Source organism: Globicephala melas, chromosome 19 (genome assembly GCF_963455315.2).
Source record: "Globicephala melas chromosome 19, mGloMel1.2, whole genome shotgun sequence".
NCBI classification, from domain to species: domain Eukaryota; kingdom Metazoa; phylum Chordata; class Mammalia; order Artiodactyla; family Delphinidae; genus Globicephala; species Globicephala melas.
In genome coordinates, this window is record NC_083332.1 from 26,746,662 (window position 1) to 26,764,739 (window position 18,078).

The following is an 18,078-nucleotide window of genomic DNA, read 5'->3' on the forward strand; positions in this document are numbered from 1 at the left end:
GGAGGGGTCAGGCCAGGACCTGGGTTTGGAAAAGATGGGAAAAAAAGGCAAGCTGCAAGGATGCTGGAAATAAAGGGGGAGAGGGCTGGGAGAGAAGGGCCGGGAAATGCAGGAGGACCGGGAATCCGGGCAAGGGGTGTGGGGAACACTGGGAGGGGCACGCGAACAGAGGGAGGGCCGGGCAAGCACTGACTTTCCCGCAGCACGAAGAGGTCCGTCTGCTTGTCAGAGTTGAGGTCTCCGAAGGCCGCCAGGGTGCCCCAGGCCTCGGCCCCAAAGAGCTCGGCCGTGACGTTGTGCAGTGCCCGCGCCGGGACCGGCCCGACTCCCAGCAGCGCGAGGCCCCCAAGCAGCGGCGCCAGCAACACCCAGGAACCCAGCAGCCGGCCTGCCGCCGCCATGGCAGCCCCTCGGCCCCCGCCCGCCGGCCCACTGCTGCGCTTGACGGCAGCCGGAAAGCACCGTGCCGCCGGCCGAGAGAGAAAGAGCGTAGCCCAGACGCCCGTACGACCGCGGCCAGGCCCCGTCTCACTCTCCCGTAGGGCTGCCCCACTGACGCTCGGGAGGCCGCGAAGCTAGGTTGAAGCTCGCCCTCGCGCTCACTTCCGGCCGGTGCGCCTCCCGACAGTGTCGCGCGGGGGGGCGGGGCCGGCCGGGAGGAGCTGACAGGCGGCCCCGGGGGCGGTGGCCAAGACGGCGGCCGGAGCGCGATGGCGGGGCTCGTGGCCGAAGTGAGCTGGAAGCTCTTGGAGCGAAGAGCCCGGAACAAGCGCTCAGGTTTGGCTGGCTGGGGCGCCACCCCTTTCCCCCGCACCGTAGAGGGTACTTCCCCTCAAGAGCTTTGGGCAGGAGGCAGATGGGGGTCCTGGAATGAACCTGTGCCCGCGTGTTTCCCCTTAGAAAGCAGACGGTGGTCCCTGACTTCCTCTTGATGTCTTTCCCCATTAGGTGGTGGTCCCACCTTTGCTCCGTTTTGCTTCCCCAACTATATTTCGTGTGTGTTCCCTCTCGAAAAGTAGGTGGTGGTGCCGACTTCTCCTGGAGTCTTCTTAGAAATCAGGCGGTGGCCACATTCCCGGGAGTCCCCTCCCTGTCTGTATTCCTCCCCTCATTTTTACATATGACTAGGGTCTGGTCCTAGAAAACTGGCGGCTGCTTGTTGCCTTATTTCGTATCTCCTTTTCACATTACAAGTTCCGAGATCTAGCCAGTTATCTATGTGGCAGAAATTGAGGGAGACCGGGCCTCAGGCCACGAAGGGGGTCACGGTGAGCATAGTTAGGACTCAGAAGGAAGTGGGCCCCTTCCCTGGGCAAGTGGCCCCAGGACGCCTAGTTCCCAGTTGTGGCTCCCAAACCCGAGGCCACCTAGGTCAGAAGACGCTGCGCAGGCAGTTATAGTAGTTACAGTGTCCTGAGCTGACTTGTTCAAATTGCAGAGTCACATTTTGAAGTTAGCACTTGTGGCTGATAACTCATCTGACAGCCAGGATTGAAACTTCTCTTATTCCTGGCTGGCTGGATGTAATCTCGAGCTAAAAAGTGTTCCTGTAAACAGGAAAGATGGTGGAATGACAAGTCTTCATCTAAGAATCTTCCCTTTTGAAGGCTTGTTGTTACTATATAAATTAGTGTTGGGAGATGATAATGTCAAAGTCGATAATCTGATAACATTGAAAGACATAGTCCTAGGAAAACTAATTATGCATTTGCATTGGTATTAAGGGTTTTGTTTTTTTCCCCTCAGCTAATACTACCCCATTATATTTTGGCTTTTCCCATTCATGAAGTTCTTAGTTGTTGTGCAGACAACAGAGTTCTTAGCAGTCTTTTTTTTTTTTTTTTTGAAGAAAGTAATTTCATAAATCATACAGGAGAAATCCACCCAATCTTTGTTGCTTATTCCATTCTGTTTTCAAAACCTTAAAAATAGTTGTGCACTTATTTACTTAGGGTTATAGCAAAACTACCATATGAGAGAATTTTTCAAAAACTAGTCCTTAGTACATTTTAGTGTTAGTACAGTTACTTAGAATAGTCACGTCTATTTCTGTTTCACACTTTTCCTCAAACTTTTTGTGTCATACTGAAGTATTGAGTTGACCACTAACAGTGAGTCTATCTGGGCTATAAAAAGGGTTATTGAGTTGATAATTTCCTGTCAAAGAGAATAACTGGAGTTTTCTTACAGGAAACTGAGCTCTACCCTCAACATATACTTTTACAGCATTTCTCTTTTCCTCTAATAAACGTATAGGGTTTATTTTCTTCTCCAGTCTTAATTTCCTCTGAACTGCATGTCATAACAGTAAGCTTTGAAAACCTACCTTCTCTTTCTTTACTGAGAAAAAAAAATCAAATTTTATGTAACTATTGTTGAATGCAGTCACTTAAATCCAGTTTCATGTACAAGGTAGTTGAGTGTATTGTATAAATGTGGGATGTTCCTATATGTTTACATCATAGCAATAAAAGAGATACCATTTGAAGTCATCCCTCCAAATTAGTTGAGGTTTCAGATTCTTCTGATAGCTGTGACGTGTAGACTATAAACTTTCTTTAGTGAATCATTGACTTCCTGTGTCATTAAAAGCAATCACCCTGATTCTGTTTGTTACTTTTAGAGGAGTATATAAAGTGAGTTTTGTTTGAAACTTGGACTAACCTGACTATGATATAGATGCCACTGCAAGGTTCTGAGCATTGTTACAAAGTAGCATAATCACTTCACTGCTCAATAGAGCTACTGGATGCTACTCTTATGTAATGTTTAATAAGTGGCCATTATATATTTCCTGCCTCATCCATATAAGCAAATGTAACTTATCAAAGCAAAGAAAATCAAATTTTCAAGTCATAAAAGAGAAAATAAAATTATAATGAACCTCAATTATTGCCTTTGTTGCACACCGCATCATGTTAATAACTGCTCACACTGCTTTCAATTAATCTAATGCTGATTGCTTCTAACCTTCACTAAACAGTTTTGAAAATTGCTATAGTTTAGCCTGCGATGCTTATGATTAGAGTCAACAATTTGAAATGGCCAGCTCACCTGATGCAGTCGTCTCTTCTCCACCAGCTTTCTTAAGGTCTGGTAAGTGTGTAGACCCCAAAAGGGTCACTTGGTAATTTTAAATAACTTTGTTTCTGAAGGTTGATGTCACCGTATGATATTATTTTGGTTTTATTTCCTCTTTGGTGGGCCCAAGCCTGAGCACCATTTCTGTTATTGTTGGGCCTAAGTTTGCACTGTATGGTGAATGTAGTCTGTGGTGTGAGAAGCATGAGAAATGCAGAGTGGAGCCCCTGTCTTGACACTAGCTCTGTTTGACCAGGGGCAATTCCTCAGTATCTGGGAGCCTTAATTATCACCTGGGTAGTTAAAACGCTTCTTCAATAATTTTTGTCTTTTTGCATAACAGAGTAACTCTTATAAAGTAGGAAAATTTGGTCAGCGTCCCAATTATTTTCTCTTCATCAACTCCTTGTGAAGTAGGTATTTTTATATGTATTTTCATAGACAGGAAAGGGAAGCCCACAGAGATGAAGCAAGTTGCCCCAGGTTCTGAGACTGTTATGTTTCAAGGCCATGTGCTTTGCCTTTCATCCCATGGCTTCCTGGTGTAAGGGCTGGAGGAGGTGTTGGTGCAGTGACTGTCAGGTTGGTGAGACCCTTTGCAAGCTGGATGAAAGCTGTGGAATTGCTCTCCAGATGAGTGCCCTGGGTCTTGAAAACAATTTGGAAGAAGTCCATGCATCCAGGAAAGACCATATATGGATTCCCATTAGGAACACAGGCCTTTGAATATATCTGGAAGAGAAGGGCTTTGTTAAGTGGCCATAGAGCTGAAATGAAGACTGAAGTCTTTACAGCTTTTTTCTGTGGGTTGTGACCCACCTTGGGCCATTTAAAACCTGTTTTGTGTGTGAACACTGGGAAAAGCCTCTTGGCAAGAGGCTGCTTTGTCTTTAGTGTGCCTTAAGCAGAATATTCAAGCCTCAGGACTCATTACTGTGAGATGACTCAATCAAAACAGTGACAGTGAAAAATTCTTTCTTTTTGGTTTCACCATAGCCTTTCAGAGGTGGTTCCCCTTCCGTTTATTTCCATTTGTATTTCAAGCCCTGTTTTGGCAAGATGGAGGGGAAAAATCTTGAAGAAAAGAAATAGGAAATAGCTTACGGAAGAGTCACAAACAGGAGAAAACAAAGCTTATACTTTAAGAAACAATAATGATCCATGTCTTTAGTTGTCATCTGCCAAATGACAAAATAGTATATTATATGTAACATTGCCAATTGATTTTTGATTTAATCTTTGAACTAAGAGAACAAGAGGACATGTATCTTTGAACTGTGCTTTCTTTTAAGCATCAGGCTCTCGTTTTCATCTTGGCTTTCTTAATAAGGGCTTGATGGGTTTTCAGCACTGACAAAGTCCTTCAGCAGTTACTGGGAAATAGAATGCTAAAGGTATGCTTTTTTATGCATCAATAGTCCCGAAAATTTCAAAACCTAAGAACTGTGCTTAACATTACATAGAGTGTTTAAAACCATATACAAGAAGTTTTTCCAGTACCATATTATTAAATCAAAATAGAATGCACCAAGAAACTAAATAGGAAAATACCAAACTTAATCGTTATAAGCCATTTAAAAGATGGATTCCTCATAAATTACTTTCAGTATAGACACTTGGGGTTCATCTAACCAAAACTTAGTGATAACTATAAAGAAATAAAACTATTATCTGTTAAATAGAGTGGTTTGCATTTATAGTTTATTTACTAATGTAGAAATGCTTCATTTATGTTGGAAATGATTTGTTTTCTGCTACTGTAGTTCCTTGGACGTTATCATTGTGGGAGAGTGTATAATGGTGTGATTTCATTTAACAATCTTTAAAGAATGTCCTGGGTTTATAGCTGAGCTTTTCTTTGGTACCTTTGGCTAGAAACTATTGAACATTACCAAAAGTGAAAGCCAGTATCTTGATTTTGGAAAATTAATTTCTAATATACCCAGATTGTTTTATGCATTTTAACCCTCTTTATTCCTCTTGGATTTGTTTCTGCTATGTTTTTCTTTATTTCTACTCTTTATTGAATTTAGTGTGTCCTGCGTTTCCGTGAGTGCATGCCTGAGCTGTGCTCTGAATGCTAATGTGTCAGTATATGCTGTGGTTGAATATACTTTCTTTTGTTTTAACTGCTTAAATCCAAAAAGAGATCTGGATGTCCAGGCTTTTCTTTAAAGAGCCTTGGGGTAAAACCTATCGGCCAATGAATTTATAGGCAAATTCCACAACCAAAATGAATTAACTAATTATTAGGGAAGGAGTGTAGCATCCAGTAACTTAGATGGCTTCCATTTCTCATTTGACTACTGCAGTTATATTTTAGATTAGCAGAGTTGATCAGCTAGAGCAATGACATTGGCATTACAAGTTCAATTATTTGTAGTAATTGCTATGGCATTTTGTGATGAGGTAAAAAATATCATGGCATTTTTACTTTTATTCTTAGATGATAAGATAATTTTAAAAATTATTCCTTAAAATGAATCATTGGCTTATCTCTATCTTGGCTCTATAAGTTTATCAGTATCTCAGTGAGTTTATCAGCATGTGACTTGAGTTTTTTTCTTTATTTATTTCTTTTTAGGTTTTTTGATTAATTTGATTTGATTTATTTGATTTGATAGGCATATCAATAGCTGGTAAAGTTTTATTGTATATTCTGAGCAAAACTCAACTTTTTATTTTGTATGTCTGACACTCTCTTCTTTTTAGGCACTTATGTAGCAGCCTTGTTTCAGCCTAATTTAGTAGTCAACCAATTAATAAAGTTCATTTGGCTTAAAGAGACCATAGGCCTGAGGCTTCTGGACTGTTATGTGTTGTGGCCCCCTTTAAGAGCCTAAGGAAAGCGTACACATTTTGTGTTCAGCTATACCTGAATCTCATCCTCGCTCTGTTGTTTAATACTTGTGTGATCTTGAGCAAGTAACTTTACATCTTTGAGACTTGGTTTCCTTCTCTGTAAAAGTAGGAGTAATAAAACCTACCTGAAGATATTATTCTGAGGATTAAACAAGATGTTATATGCAAAACACTTGATATTTAGTAGCTGCCCAATAAATTTTATTCTTTATCTTTGCTAAAAAATGTTTGTCTTTTACAATATTGCTGGTATGTATTTAAGAGTAGGATTTTACAAAAGCAGACATAGTTGCTTATCTCTTTACCTCATTTTGGTATCTACCCTCATGGTAGCCATTTGATTAAGAAAACTAGTCATGAGGGGATTTGAGAAGATGGCGGAAGAGTAAGACACGGAGATCACCTTCCTCCCCACAAATACATCAGAAATACATCTACACGTGGAACTGCTCCTATAGAACACCCACTGAATTCTGGCAGAAGACCTCAGACCTCCCAAAAGGCAAGAAACTCCCCACGTACCTGGGTAGGGCAAAAGAAAAAAGAAAAAAAAAGGGACAAAAGAATAGGGACGGGACCTGCACCAGTGGGAGGGAGCTGTGAAGGAGGAAAGGTTTCCACACACTAGAAGCCCCAGCGCGGGCGGAGACTGTTAGTGGCGGACGGAGAAGCTTCAGAGCTACGGAGGAAAGTGCAGCAACAGGGGTGCAGAGGGCAAAGCGGAGAGATTCCCGCACAGAGGATCAGTGCTGACCAGCACTCACCAGGCTGAGAGGCTTCTCTGTTCACCCTCCGGGGTGGGCGGGGGCTGGGAGCTGAGGCTCAGACTTCTGTCGAATGCAGGGAGAGAACTGGGGTTGGCGGCGTGAACACAGCCTGAAGGGGTTAGTGCGCCACGGCTAGCTGGGAGGGAGTCCGGGAAAAGTCTGGAGCTGCCGAAGAGACAAGAGATTGTTTCTTCCCTCTTTGTTTCCTGGTGCACGAGGAGAGGGGATTAAGAGCACTGCTTAAATGAGCTCCAGAGACGGGCGGGAGCCACGTCTATCAGCGCGGACCCCAGGCACGGGCATGAGACGCTAAGGCTGCTGCTGCAGCCACTAAGAAGCCTGTGTGCAAGCACAGGTCACTATCCACACCGCCTCTCCCGGGAGCCTGTGCAGCCCGCCACTGCCAGGGTCCCATGATCCAGGGACAACTTCCCCGGGAGAATGCACGGCGCGCCTCAGGCTGGTGCAACAGCATGCCGGCCTCTGCTGCTGCAGGCTCGCCCCGCATCCGTACCCCTCCCTCCCCCCCCCGGCCTGAGTGAGCCAGAGCCCCCGAATCAGCTGCTCCTTTAACCCCGTCCTGTCTGAGCAAAGAACAGACGCCCTCAGGCAACCTACACGCAGAGGCGGGACCAAATCCAAAGCTGAGCCCCTGTGAGCTGTGAGAACAAAGAAGAGAAGGGGACATCTCTCCCAGCAGCCTCAGGAGCAGTGGATTAAATCACCACAATCAACTTGATGTACCCTGCATCTGTGGAATACCTGAATAGACAATGAATCATACCAAATTGAGGAGGTGGACGTTGAGAGCAATATATAATATTTTATCCCCTTTTCCTCTTTTTGTGAGTGTGTATGTTTATGCTTCTGTGTGAGATTTTGTCTCTATAGCTTTGCTTTCACCATTTGTCCTAGGATTCTGTCTGTCTGGTTTTTTTTTTTTTTTTTTTTACATAAAAAAATTTTCTTAACAACTTTCTTTTTATTTTAATAACTTTATTTTATTTTATCTTACTTTCTTTTATCCTCTTTCTTTCTATTTTTTCTCCTTAAATTCGGAGCTGTTTCTAGGACAGGCTGTTGGTGCCCCAGCCAGGTGTCAGGGCTGTGCCACTGAGGTGGGAGAGCCAACTTCAGGACACTGGTCCACAAGAGACCTCCGAGTGCCACATAATATCAAACAGTGAAAATCTCCCAGAGATCTCCATCTCAACACCAAGACCCAGCTTCCTCAATGACCAACAAGCTACAGTGCTGGGCACCCTATGCCAAACAAATAGCAAGATAGGAACACAGCCCCACCCATTAGCACAGAGGCTGCCTAAAATCATAATAAGGCCACAGACACCCCAAAACACACCACCAGATGTGCACCTGCCCACCAGAAAGACAATATCCAGCCTCATCCACCAGAACACAGGCACTAGTACCCTCCACCAGGAAACCTACACAACCCACTGAAACAACCTTAGCCACTGGGGACGCACATCCAAAACAAAGGGAACTATGAACCTGCAGCCTGCAAAAAGGAGACACCAAACACAGTAAGAGAAGCAAAATGGAAAGACAGAAAAACACACAGCAAATGAAGGTAAAAACCCACCAGACCAAACAAATGAAGAGGAAATAGGCAGTTACCTGAAAAAGAATTCAGAATAATGATAGTAAAGATGATCCAAAATCTTGGAAAAAGAATAGAGAAAATGCAAGAAACATCTAACAAGGACCTAGAAGAACTAAAGAGGAAACAAGCAATGATGAACAACACAATAAATGAAACTAAAACTACTCTAGAAGGGATGAATAGCAGAATAACTGAGGCAGAAGAACGGATAAGTGACCTGGAAGATAAAATAGTGGAAATAACTACTGCAGAGCAGAATAAAGAAAAAAGAATGAAAAAAACTGAGGACAGTCTCAGAGACCTCTGGGATAACATTCAATGCACCAACATTCGACTTATAGGGGTTCCAGAAGAAGAAGAGAAAAATAAAGGGACTGAGAAAATATTTAAAGAGATTATAGTAAAAACCTCCCGAATATGGTAAAGGAAATAGTTAATCAAGTCCAGGAAGCACAGAGAGTCCCATACAGGATAAATCAAAGGAGAAACATGCCAAGACACATACTAATCAAACTATCAAAAAGTAAATAAAAAGAAAACATATTAAAAGCAGCAAGGAAAAAACAACAAATAACACACAAGGGAATCCCCATAAGGTTAATGGGTGATCTTTCAGCAGAAACTCTGCAAGCCAGAAGGGAGTGGCAGGACATATTTAAAGTGATGGAGGAGAAAAAGCTACAACCAAGATTACTCTACCCAGCAAGGATCTCATTCAGATTTGTTGGAGAAATTAAAACCTTTACAGACAAGCAAAAGCTAAGAGAATTCAGCACCACCAAACCAGCCTTACAACAAATGCTAAAGGAACTTCTCTAGGCAGGAAACACAAGAAAAGGAAAAGAACTTCAATAACAAACCCAAAACAGTTAAGAAAATAGTAATAGGAATATACATATCAATAACTACCTTAAATGTAAATTGATTACGTTCTCCAACCAAAATACATAGACTGGCTGAATGGATACAAAAACAAGACCTGTATATATGCTGTCTACAAAAGACCCACTTCAGACCTAGGGACACATGAGACTGAAAGTAGGAAGATGGAAAAAGATATTCCATGCAAATGGAAATCAAAAGGAAGCTGGAGTAACAATTCTCATTTTAGAAAAAATAGGCTTTAAAATAAAGGCTATTACAGGAGACAAAGAAGGAGACTATATAAAGGTCAAGGGATCAATCCAAGAAGGAGATATAACAATTGTAAATATTTATGCACCCAACATAGGAGCACCTCAATACATAAGGCAACTGCTAATAGGCATAAAAGGGGAAATCGACAGTTACACAATCATAGTAGGAGACTTTAACACCCCACTTTCACCAATGATGGACATATCATTCCAAAATGAAAATAAATAAGGAAACATAAGCTTTAAATGATATATTAAGCAAGATGGACTTAATAGATATTTATAGGACATTCCATCCAAAAACAACAGAATAGACTTTCTTCTCAAGTGCTGATGGAACATTCTCAGGATAGATCATATCTTGGGTCACAAATCAAGCCTTGGAAATTTAAAAAAAATTGAAATCCTATCAGGTATCATTTCCAACCACAATGCTATGAGACTACATATCAATTACAGGAAGAAATTTGTAAAAACTACAAACACATGGAGGCCAAACAACATGCTACTAACTAACCAAGAAATCACTGAAGAAATCCAAGGGGAAATCAAAAACTACCTAGAAACAAATGGCAAGGAAAACACTATGACCCAAGACATATGGGATGCAGCAAAAGCAGTTCTAAGAGGGAAGTTTATAGACATACAATCCTACCTCAGAAAACAAGAAACATCTCAAATAAACAACCTAACCTTACACCTAAAGCAATTAGAGAAAGAAGAACAAAAAAACCCCAAAGTTAGCAGAAAGAAAGAAGTCATAAACATCAGATCAGAAATAAAGGAAAAAGAAATGAAGGAAACAATGGCAAAGATCAATAAAACTAAAAGCTGGTTCTTTGAGATGATAAACAAAATTCATAAACCATTAGCCAGACTCATCAAGAAAAAAGAGAGAAGCCTCAAATCAATAGAATTAGCAATGAAAAAGGAGAAGTAACAATTGACACTGCCAAAATGCAAAAAGGATCATGAGAGATTATTACAAGCAACTGTATGCCAACAAAATAGGCAACCTGGAAGTAATGGACAGATTCTTAAAAAAGCACACTCTTCCTAAACTGAACCAGGAAGAAGTAGAAAATATGAACAGACCAATCAAAAGCACTGAAATTGAAACTGTGATTAAAAATCTTCCAACAAACAAAAGCCCAGGACCAGATGGCTTCACAGGTGAATTCTATCAAACATTTGGACTAGAGCTAACACCTGTCCTTCTCAAACTCTTCCAAAATATAGCAGAGGAACACTGCCAAACTCATTCTACAAGGCCACCATCACCCTGATACCAAAACGAGACAAAGATGTCACAAAGAAAGAAAACTACAGGCCAGTGTCACTGATAAACATAGATGCAGAAATCCTTAACAAAATACTAGCAAACAGAATCTAACAGCACATTAAAAGGATCATACACCATGATCAAGTGGGGTTTATCCTAGGAATGGAGGGATTTTTCAATATACACAAGTCAATCAATGTGATAAACCTTTAACTAATTGAAGGAGAAAAACCATATGATCATTTCAATAGATGCAGAAAAAGCTTTTGACAAAATTCAACACCTATTTATGATAAAATCCCTCCAGAAAGTAGGCATAGAGGGAACTTATGTCAACATAATATAGGCCATATATGACAAACCACAGCCAACATCGTTCTCAGTGGTGAAAAACTGAAACAATTTCCACTAAGATCAGGAACCAGACAGGGTTTCCTACCCTCACCACTATTATTCAACATAGTTTTGGAAGTTTTAGCCACAGCAGTCAGAGGAGAAAAAGAAATAAAAGGAATCCAAATCAGAAAAGAAGAAGTAAACCTGTCACTGTTTGCAGGTGACATGATAATATACATAGAGAATCCTATAGACTCTACCAAAAAACTACTAGAGCTAATCAATGAATTTGGTAACGCAGCAGGATACAAAATTCATGCCCAGCAATTTCCTGCATTCCTATACCGTAATGATAAAAAAAATCTGAAAGAGAAATTAAGGAAACACTCCCATTTACCACTGCAACCAGAAGAATGAAATACCTAGGAATAAACCTACCTAAGGAGACAAAAGACCTGTATGCAGAAAACTGTAAGACACTTATGAAAGAAATTAAAGATGATACAGACAGATGGAGAGATATACCATGTTCTTGGATTCGAAGAATCAACATTGTGAAAATGACTCTACTACCCAAAGCAATCTACAGATTCAGTGCAATCCCTATCAAACTACCAATGGCATATTTCACTGAACTAGAACAAAAAATTTCACTATTTGTATGGAAACACAAAAGACCCCGAATAGCCAAACAAATCTTGAGAATGAAAAACGGAGCTGGAGGAGTCAGGCTCCCTGACTTCAGACTATACTACAAAGGTACAGTAATCAAGATAGTATGGTACTGGCACAAAATCAGGAATATAGATCAGTGGAACAGAAAGTAAGCCCAGAGATAAACCCGTGCACCTATGGTCGCCTTATCTTTGATAAAGGAGGCAAGAATACACAATGGAGTAAAGACAGCCTCTTCAATAAGTGGTGTTGGGAAAACTGGACAGCTACATATAAAAGAATGAAATTAGAACACTCCCTAACACCATACATAAAAATAAACTCAAAATGGATTGAAGACCTAAATGTAAGGCCAGACACTATCAAACTCTTAGAGGAAAACATAGGCAGAACACTCTGTGACATAAATCACAGTAAGATCCATTTTGACCCACCTCCTAGAGAAATGGAAATAAAACCAAAATTAAACAAATGGGACCGAATGAAACTTAAAAGCTTTTGCACAGCAAAGGAAATCATAAGACAAAAAGCCAACCCGCAGAATGGGAGAAAATATTTGCAAATGAAGCAACTGACAAAGGATTAATCTCCAAAATATACAAGCAGCTTATGCTGCTCAGTATCAAAAATAGAAACAACCTAATCCAAATAAGGGCAGAAATCCTAAATAGACATTTCTCTGAGGAATATATACAGATTGCCAACAAACACATGAAAGGATGCTCAACATCACTAATCATTAGAGAAATGGAAATCAAAACTACAATGAGGTATCACCTCACACCGGTCGTAATGGCCATCATCAAAAAATCTACAAACAATAAATGCTGGAGAGGGTGTGGAGAGAAGGGAACCCTCTCGCACTGTTGGTGGGAATGTAAATTGATACAGCCACTATGGAGAACAGTATGGAGGTTCCTTAAAAAACTGAAAATAGAACTACTGTACCATCCAGCAATCCCGCTACTGGGCATATACCCTGAGAAAAACATAATTCAAAGAGAGACAGGTACCACAATGTTCACTGCTGCACTATTTACAATAACCAGGACATGGAAGCAACCTAAGTGTCCTTTGACAGATGAATGGATGAAGAAGATGTGGCACATATATACAATGGAATTCTACTCAGCCATAAAAAGAAACGAAATTTAGTTATTTATAGCGAGGTGGATGCACCTAGAATCTGTCATACAGAGTGAAGTAAGTCAGAAAGGGAAAAACAAATACCATATGCTAACACGTATATATGGAATCTAAAAAAAGGTTCTGAAGAACCTAGGGGCAGTACAGGAATAAAGACAGGTGTAGAGAATACATTTGTTTACTAGGTGAGGGGGAAGGGTAAGCTGGGATGAAGTCAGAAAGTGGCATGGGCATATATACACTATCAAATGTAAAATAGATAGCTAGTGGGAAGCAGCCCACAGCACAGGGTGATCAGCTTGGTGCTTTGTGTCCACTTAGAAGGGTGGGATAGGGAGGGTGGTAGGAGACGCAAGAGTGAGGAGATATAGGGATATATGTATATGTATAGCTGATTCACTTTGTTATACAGCAGAAATTAACACATCATTGTAAAGCAGTTATACTCCAATAAAGATTTTTAAAAAAGAAAATATGGCAGAGTTAAGCTACACTTAGAGTAGACAGGAAACAATTTAAGCCATACTAGATGGTTTGAATAGTGTTCTGCTTGTATACATTTAGTACTGAAAGAATGCCTATTATAGTGTTCCAATTCTATAATTAAATGTATGTATTAGAATGTAGGTTAATTTGTGTTTTAATATCTTCATTATAACATGGGTATGCTAACCTAATATGCAACCTATGCTTCTTAGTGACAGAGTTGATTCTGCTCCTACGGGTCTTGAGTTTGCTTTGTCTCCCCACAGAGATTGCATGTTTTTTGGGAATGTTTGACAGTTGGCCATAATTAGGCTTGGAGGTTGTTAGTGACATTAAGGTTAGTTCTGAATAGTCATGCTTCAGAAATAATTACTCATTTTGGTTATAAAGTTGTATTGAAGACCTGTTAGCATCACTCCTGTGTAGTTAAGGGTCATATTTTAGTTGACCTTTTCTCCCTCTTCCACCCTAAGTAATGCTCGTTTATCTGGCTTGTTTAGAGAAAGTGGTAATCTTGGTTTCCTATGGCTTCTGCACATAGACACTAAACTATGTATACCAACCCCAGGGTACTTTAATATCACATTTACAGCTCAAATTACATTCAGTTATGTTTCTGCTGTTTCTTAATTACTGATTTTTAAAATTACAGATTTAAAATCACTATGTGGGGCTTATCCATCCTTGCATTGATCAGGAGGATTCTGATTAACAGTTAAACAAAATTCCTTGATTTCTAAGTTTCTAACCAGTCCTAGGCTAAGTGCAAGAGGAGATTCAAAAATTTAAGGGTGGAGAAAGGAAGACAATAAGTAGTTAATATACAGTGTGCCAGTGCTATACTTAAAATATTTCATTTAAGTCTCACTACAATCCTGTGAGGTTAAATTTTCCCCAGCTTTACAGGTTAGAAGTCCTAGCTCAGAGAGAGCCCAAATCCACAGTGTTGTGAAGGACATAGCTGTGATTGCAGCCAAGGTCTATCTGTTTTCTCCACCCATGTTCTTTCCACAACCTCCTAGGTATTATGACAGTGTCTATCCAGGAGCTTCCTTACACTCTGGGGGATGAGGAGGAGGGATGATGGAGAGCAGGGAGACCTCTTTACTTGATTGAACCTTGGGATTAACATTATTCACTAGAGTAAAAGATGGCTTCTAAAAAATGTGATTGGATTCCATACAAGAAAGTTTTGTTAGTTATGATTTTATTGTATGTAGGTCTTCACAGAAGGCAGTTTACAGAAGGCAGGACAGCTTTGGAGCAAATCACCAAAGTCTGATGGTATAGTGTAGAAAATGGCAAAAACGTCTCTGCCCTGTTTTACTTAGCCAGTGATGTAGAGTTCAGTGCATTTTGATGAGAAGAAAATTAGCTAGCATTCATTGTCTACAAACTCTATACTGTCAAAAGTATTTCTACTTTTTTTCTGGTTGAGAATATTTTTATTCTTAGTGTTAGCTTACTTTGCTAATTCATAGTTAATTGTGATTTTTATCGATTAACATTCAAGACTTCCTCTGTTCAAGCTTACCCTATAAAGTGTTATCAGGGCAATTTATAATTAGTAGTATTAACATTCATATTAAATGCATTACTGAACTCTGCCAAGACAAGAAATACAGACCAGGATTTATCAAAGTGCAAATGATAAAGGAAAATGGTTTGTTTCCATCTTTCTAAATGCTGAATAGCTTGAAAGTATTATTTCTGTAGGACTTGTGTTGAATAACATATGACACAGCAAAATGCCTCATGTCACATGCTTTTAATCACTGTAATAACAAGACATAATAAAATTAAGTATTTCTTGTAAAGATTGGGAATGGTGTATAGTGAAGTTCTTTTTCCCCTCCATGTAATTCAATTAATATTTAACTAAGATGCTATCATTTAAGTCTTACAAGTTTGGAATTGAAAATTTTTACTTGTAATATAAGTATGAAATAATGACTCTGGGTTTCTCTTCAGAAATCTTATGTGTTCAGATTAGTATTATCCTTTATAAAGTAACTCACTTGTAAGCTATATACATTTATTCTAGTGATCAAATCATTTTTAAATCGTATCCTTTTATGATTTCATTCAGATCCTCCTTTATGAGCAATAGAAGAAGAGAACAGAACAGATTAAAATAGAAGAATAGAACAAGTTGAATTACTACAAGGTCACAGCTTAGGGTATTGATCAGTGAGTCTTACCTAACTTTATCTGCTCTGATGAATCACCTTATTCATTGCGGCTGATTCCAAGTAATTGTTGGCAAATTTTAGATATCAGAGGATATTAATTCCATTTGTTGGATAAATATTTATTGAGTGCTCACTGTTTTCCTGGCACTATTGGTACTGGGGTTATAACAGTGAATGTAACAACTACTGTTGAGAAATTTAAATAACTGTGTCATTTCTGAATGCATTTTTTTTCATAAAGGGAGTTCCAGAAACTTTTTAGAAACACTAGAATTATTAGAATACAGCTCTGACCTCACAGAAACATACATTCATGCTATATTATGAGAAGGGACTCTACTAGACTATAAATAAGAAAGGAAAATGAAATAGCTAATTGAGTGATTGGTATTTATAAGGTCAACTCATGAAACATAAACCAGATTTAATATCCTTAAATAGATTTTATTGGCCATGCTCCTTCCTTAAAGGTCACTGGAAGAACTTAATACCTTTTTATTAAAAATAAAATGGGAACAGTTGAGTGGCCTTTTCACATCTTATTTGGATTAGTTGAAGAGGCAAGTTTTACTTCATTTTTAAGAAGTTGTGCTATTTTATATTTGCCACTTCATATTTTACATTTAAAATACGTTTCTTACCCAACTTGCCATGGAGAAACATAGACTTAAGAAGTTGAGAGTTCAGATGAACTGTGATCATAAATTGGAGTTAAGTAAGGAAAAGTATACATATATGTATATATACATGTACATATAATTTTGGAGCAATCTGTTTGAAGCAGAAAATGAAAACAGGGATTAAGGGCTCTTAACTCTTCTTAGCCAAGCATTTTTATGAGGTTTCATGGTATAGGACAAAGAGCACACATATAGTTTGTCTTTAGAGAACCCCGTGGTCAAATTTAGACTGCCATTTATAACTTCTTTGTGCTTCAATTTAATGCCAACCTCCTTCCTTTGTCAGGAAGATGAAATGGGACAATGTATTTAAAGTATCTGGTACAATGCAAAGTAGTATGCATGCAAAATTTCCCTTTCTCATTTTAAGAATTTATACAGTAAAGAAAATCATGGTTTAAGTTTAGTTTTTTTGTTTTGGAAGGAGATGTTGGTGATCTTGAAGATGCTCAAAGTGCTGAGTCATGTATAGTGTATTTGAACCTTTTAACTATAAAAGTTATTGGGTATCCATTCTAAAGTTAGTAAGGTAAATTTTTCAACTTGTCTAATCATGAAAGTCTGAAGAGGTGGAACTAGATGATTAAATCAAGTTGGATGGGAGCAGCAGGAGATAGCATAGCCTGTGAGAATATTGTAAACTGGTCATCAGAAGTTTCCTGAAAACAAACTTTTTAGGAAAACTATTTTTGTCAGCTTCTCTCCATGTTTTCCCTTTTCTTACCAAACTTCCACTGCTATTTACTACGTACTAGATATGGTCCCTGTTGTAGATCGGCTTCCAGTGTAGTATAGCACATTAATCAACTAGTGAAAATAAAACGTATTGTCATAAGCAAGAACAGTACTTAAGGCAATTTACAGAGTGCTGTAAGAATGCAGAATATGGAACAATTAACTCTGCCTGTGGAATTGAAGAAGGCCTCCCCCTAATCATGTGGGTCACACAGTTCAATTAAATAAACATTTGGATTGTGAACCTCCTAGTACAAGCATTAGGGATACAAAGGTGAGAATGTATTAGAATAATTTGTCCCTTCTGTAGTAGTATCCTTCTAGTTTTTATCAGTGGAGGAGTAAAAGGGAATTTTAAGATGAAGAACTTATCATCCCAAGTTAATGATTTAATTTAAATTTCAAAGTTGCTTGAAAATACGTTGTATCATAATATAGATGATAAACATATAATTATTATACTCTGGGAAACCTTGATATCTTAACACCTCAGAAATTAATGTTTTAATAATTAACTGATAAACCGCAGATGTGGTTTGCATATATTTTGTATGTTCATATACAAGGCTATCTCTTTGCTTTTCCATGCCTTCCTGGTCTGTACCCTTCCTGCCCTCCTCACCTTCTCTATATGCAAGTATAAGGACTATCCAAACCTCATGAAACTGTGGGGCTTTTTGACCCTCTACAATGCAAGGGCTTCAGATTCTTCTTAGTTCCTGATCATTTTGTTGGAGAATATGTTAGCTCAGGGATTTTGGTTATTCAACTGCTTCTTCGTACATGCTTTCTTTTTTTTTTTTTTTTTTTTTTTTTTTTTTGCGGTACGCGGGCCTCTCACTGTTGTGGCCTCTCCCGTTGCGGAGCACAGGCTCCGGACGCGCAGGCTCAGTGGCCATGGCTCACGGGCCCAGCCGCTCCGCGGCATGGGGGATCTTCCCGGACTGGGGCACGAACCCGTGTCCCCTGCATCGGCAGGCGGACTCTCAACCACTGCGCCACCAGGGAAGCCCCGTACATGCTTTCTTACTAGTTTATTAGCCTCTGCACTTAACAGTTTTCAAAAACTTAGGCTT

General features: G+C 39.6%; 2 protein-coding genes across 6 annotated transcripts in view; one reads left to right on the top strand and one right to left on the bottom strand.

The window, feature by feature from the left end:
• The window catches only part of ITFG1 (integrin alpha FG-GAP repeat containing 1), a 239,460-nt gene extending 238,923 nt beyond the window's left edge, over positions 1-537 (bottom strand). The window contains exon 1 of the mRNA XM_030833058.2: positions 194-537. Within this exon, the coding sequence (XP_030688918.1) occupies positions 194-401 (208 nt within the window). The 5' untranslated portion in view covers positions 402-537. The remainder of the gene's footprint in view (positions 1-193) is intronic.
• PHKB (phosphorylase kinase regulatory subunit beta) overlaps positions 510-18,078 on the top strand; it is a 197,822-nt gene continuing 180,253 nt past the window's right edge. The window contains exons 1-2 of one of the 5 annotated variants that reach the window (XM_060289761.1): positions 513-782; positions 2,984-3,096. In XM_060289761.1, coding sequence (XP_060145744.1) covers positions 3,042-3,096 — 55 coding nt within the window. In that variant the 5' untranslated portion in view covers positions 513-782; positions 2,984-3,041. Of the gene's footprint in view, positions 783-2,983; positions 3,097-18,078 lie in introns of those variants that run through there. The other 4 variants (XM_030833054.3, XM_030833057.3, XM_030833056.3 and 1 more) reach the window with 4 other exon arrangements.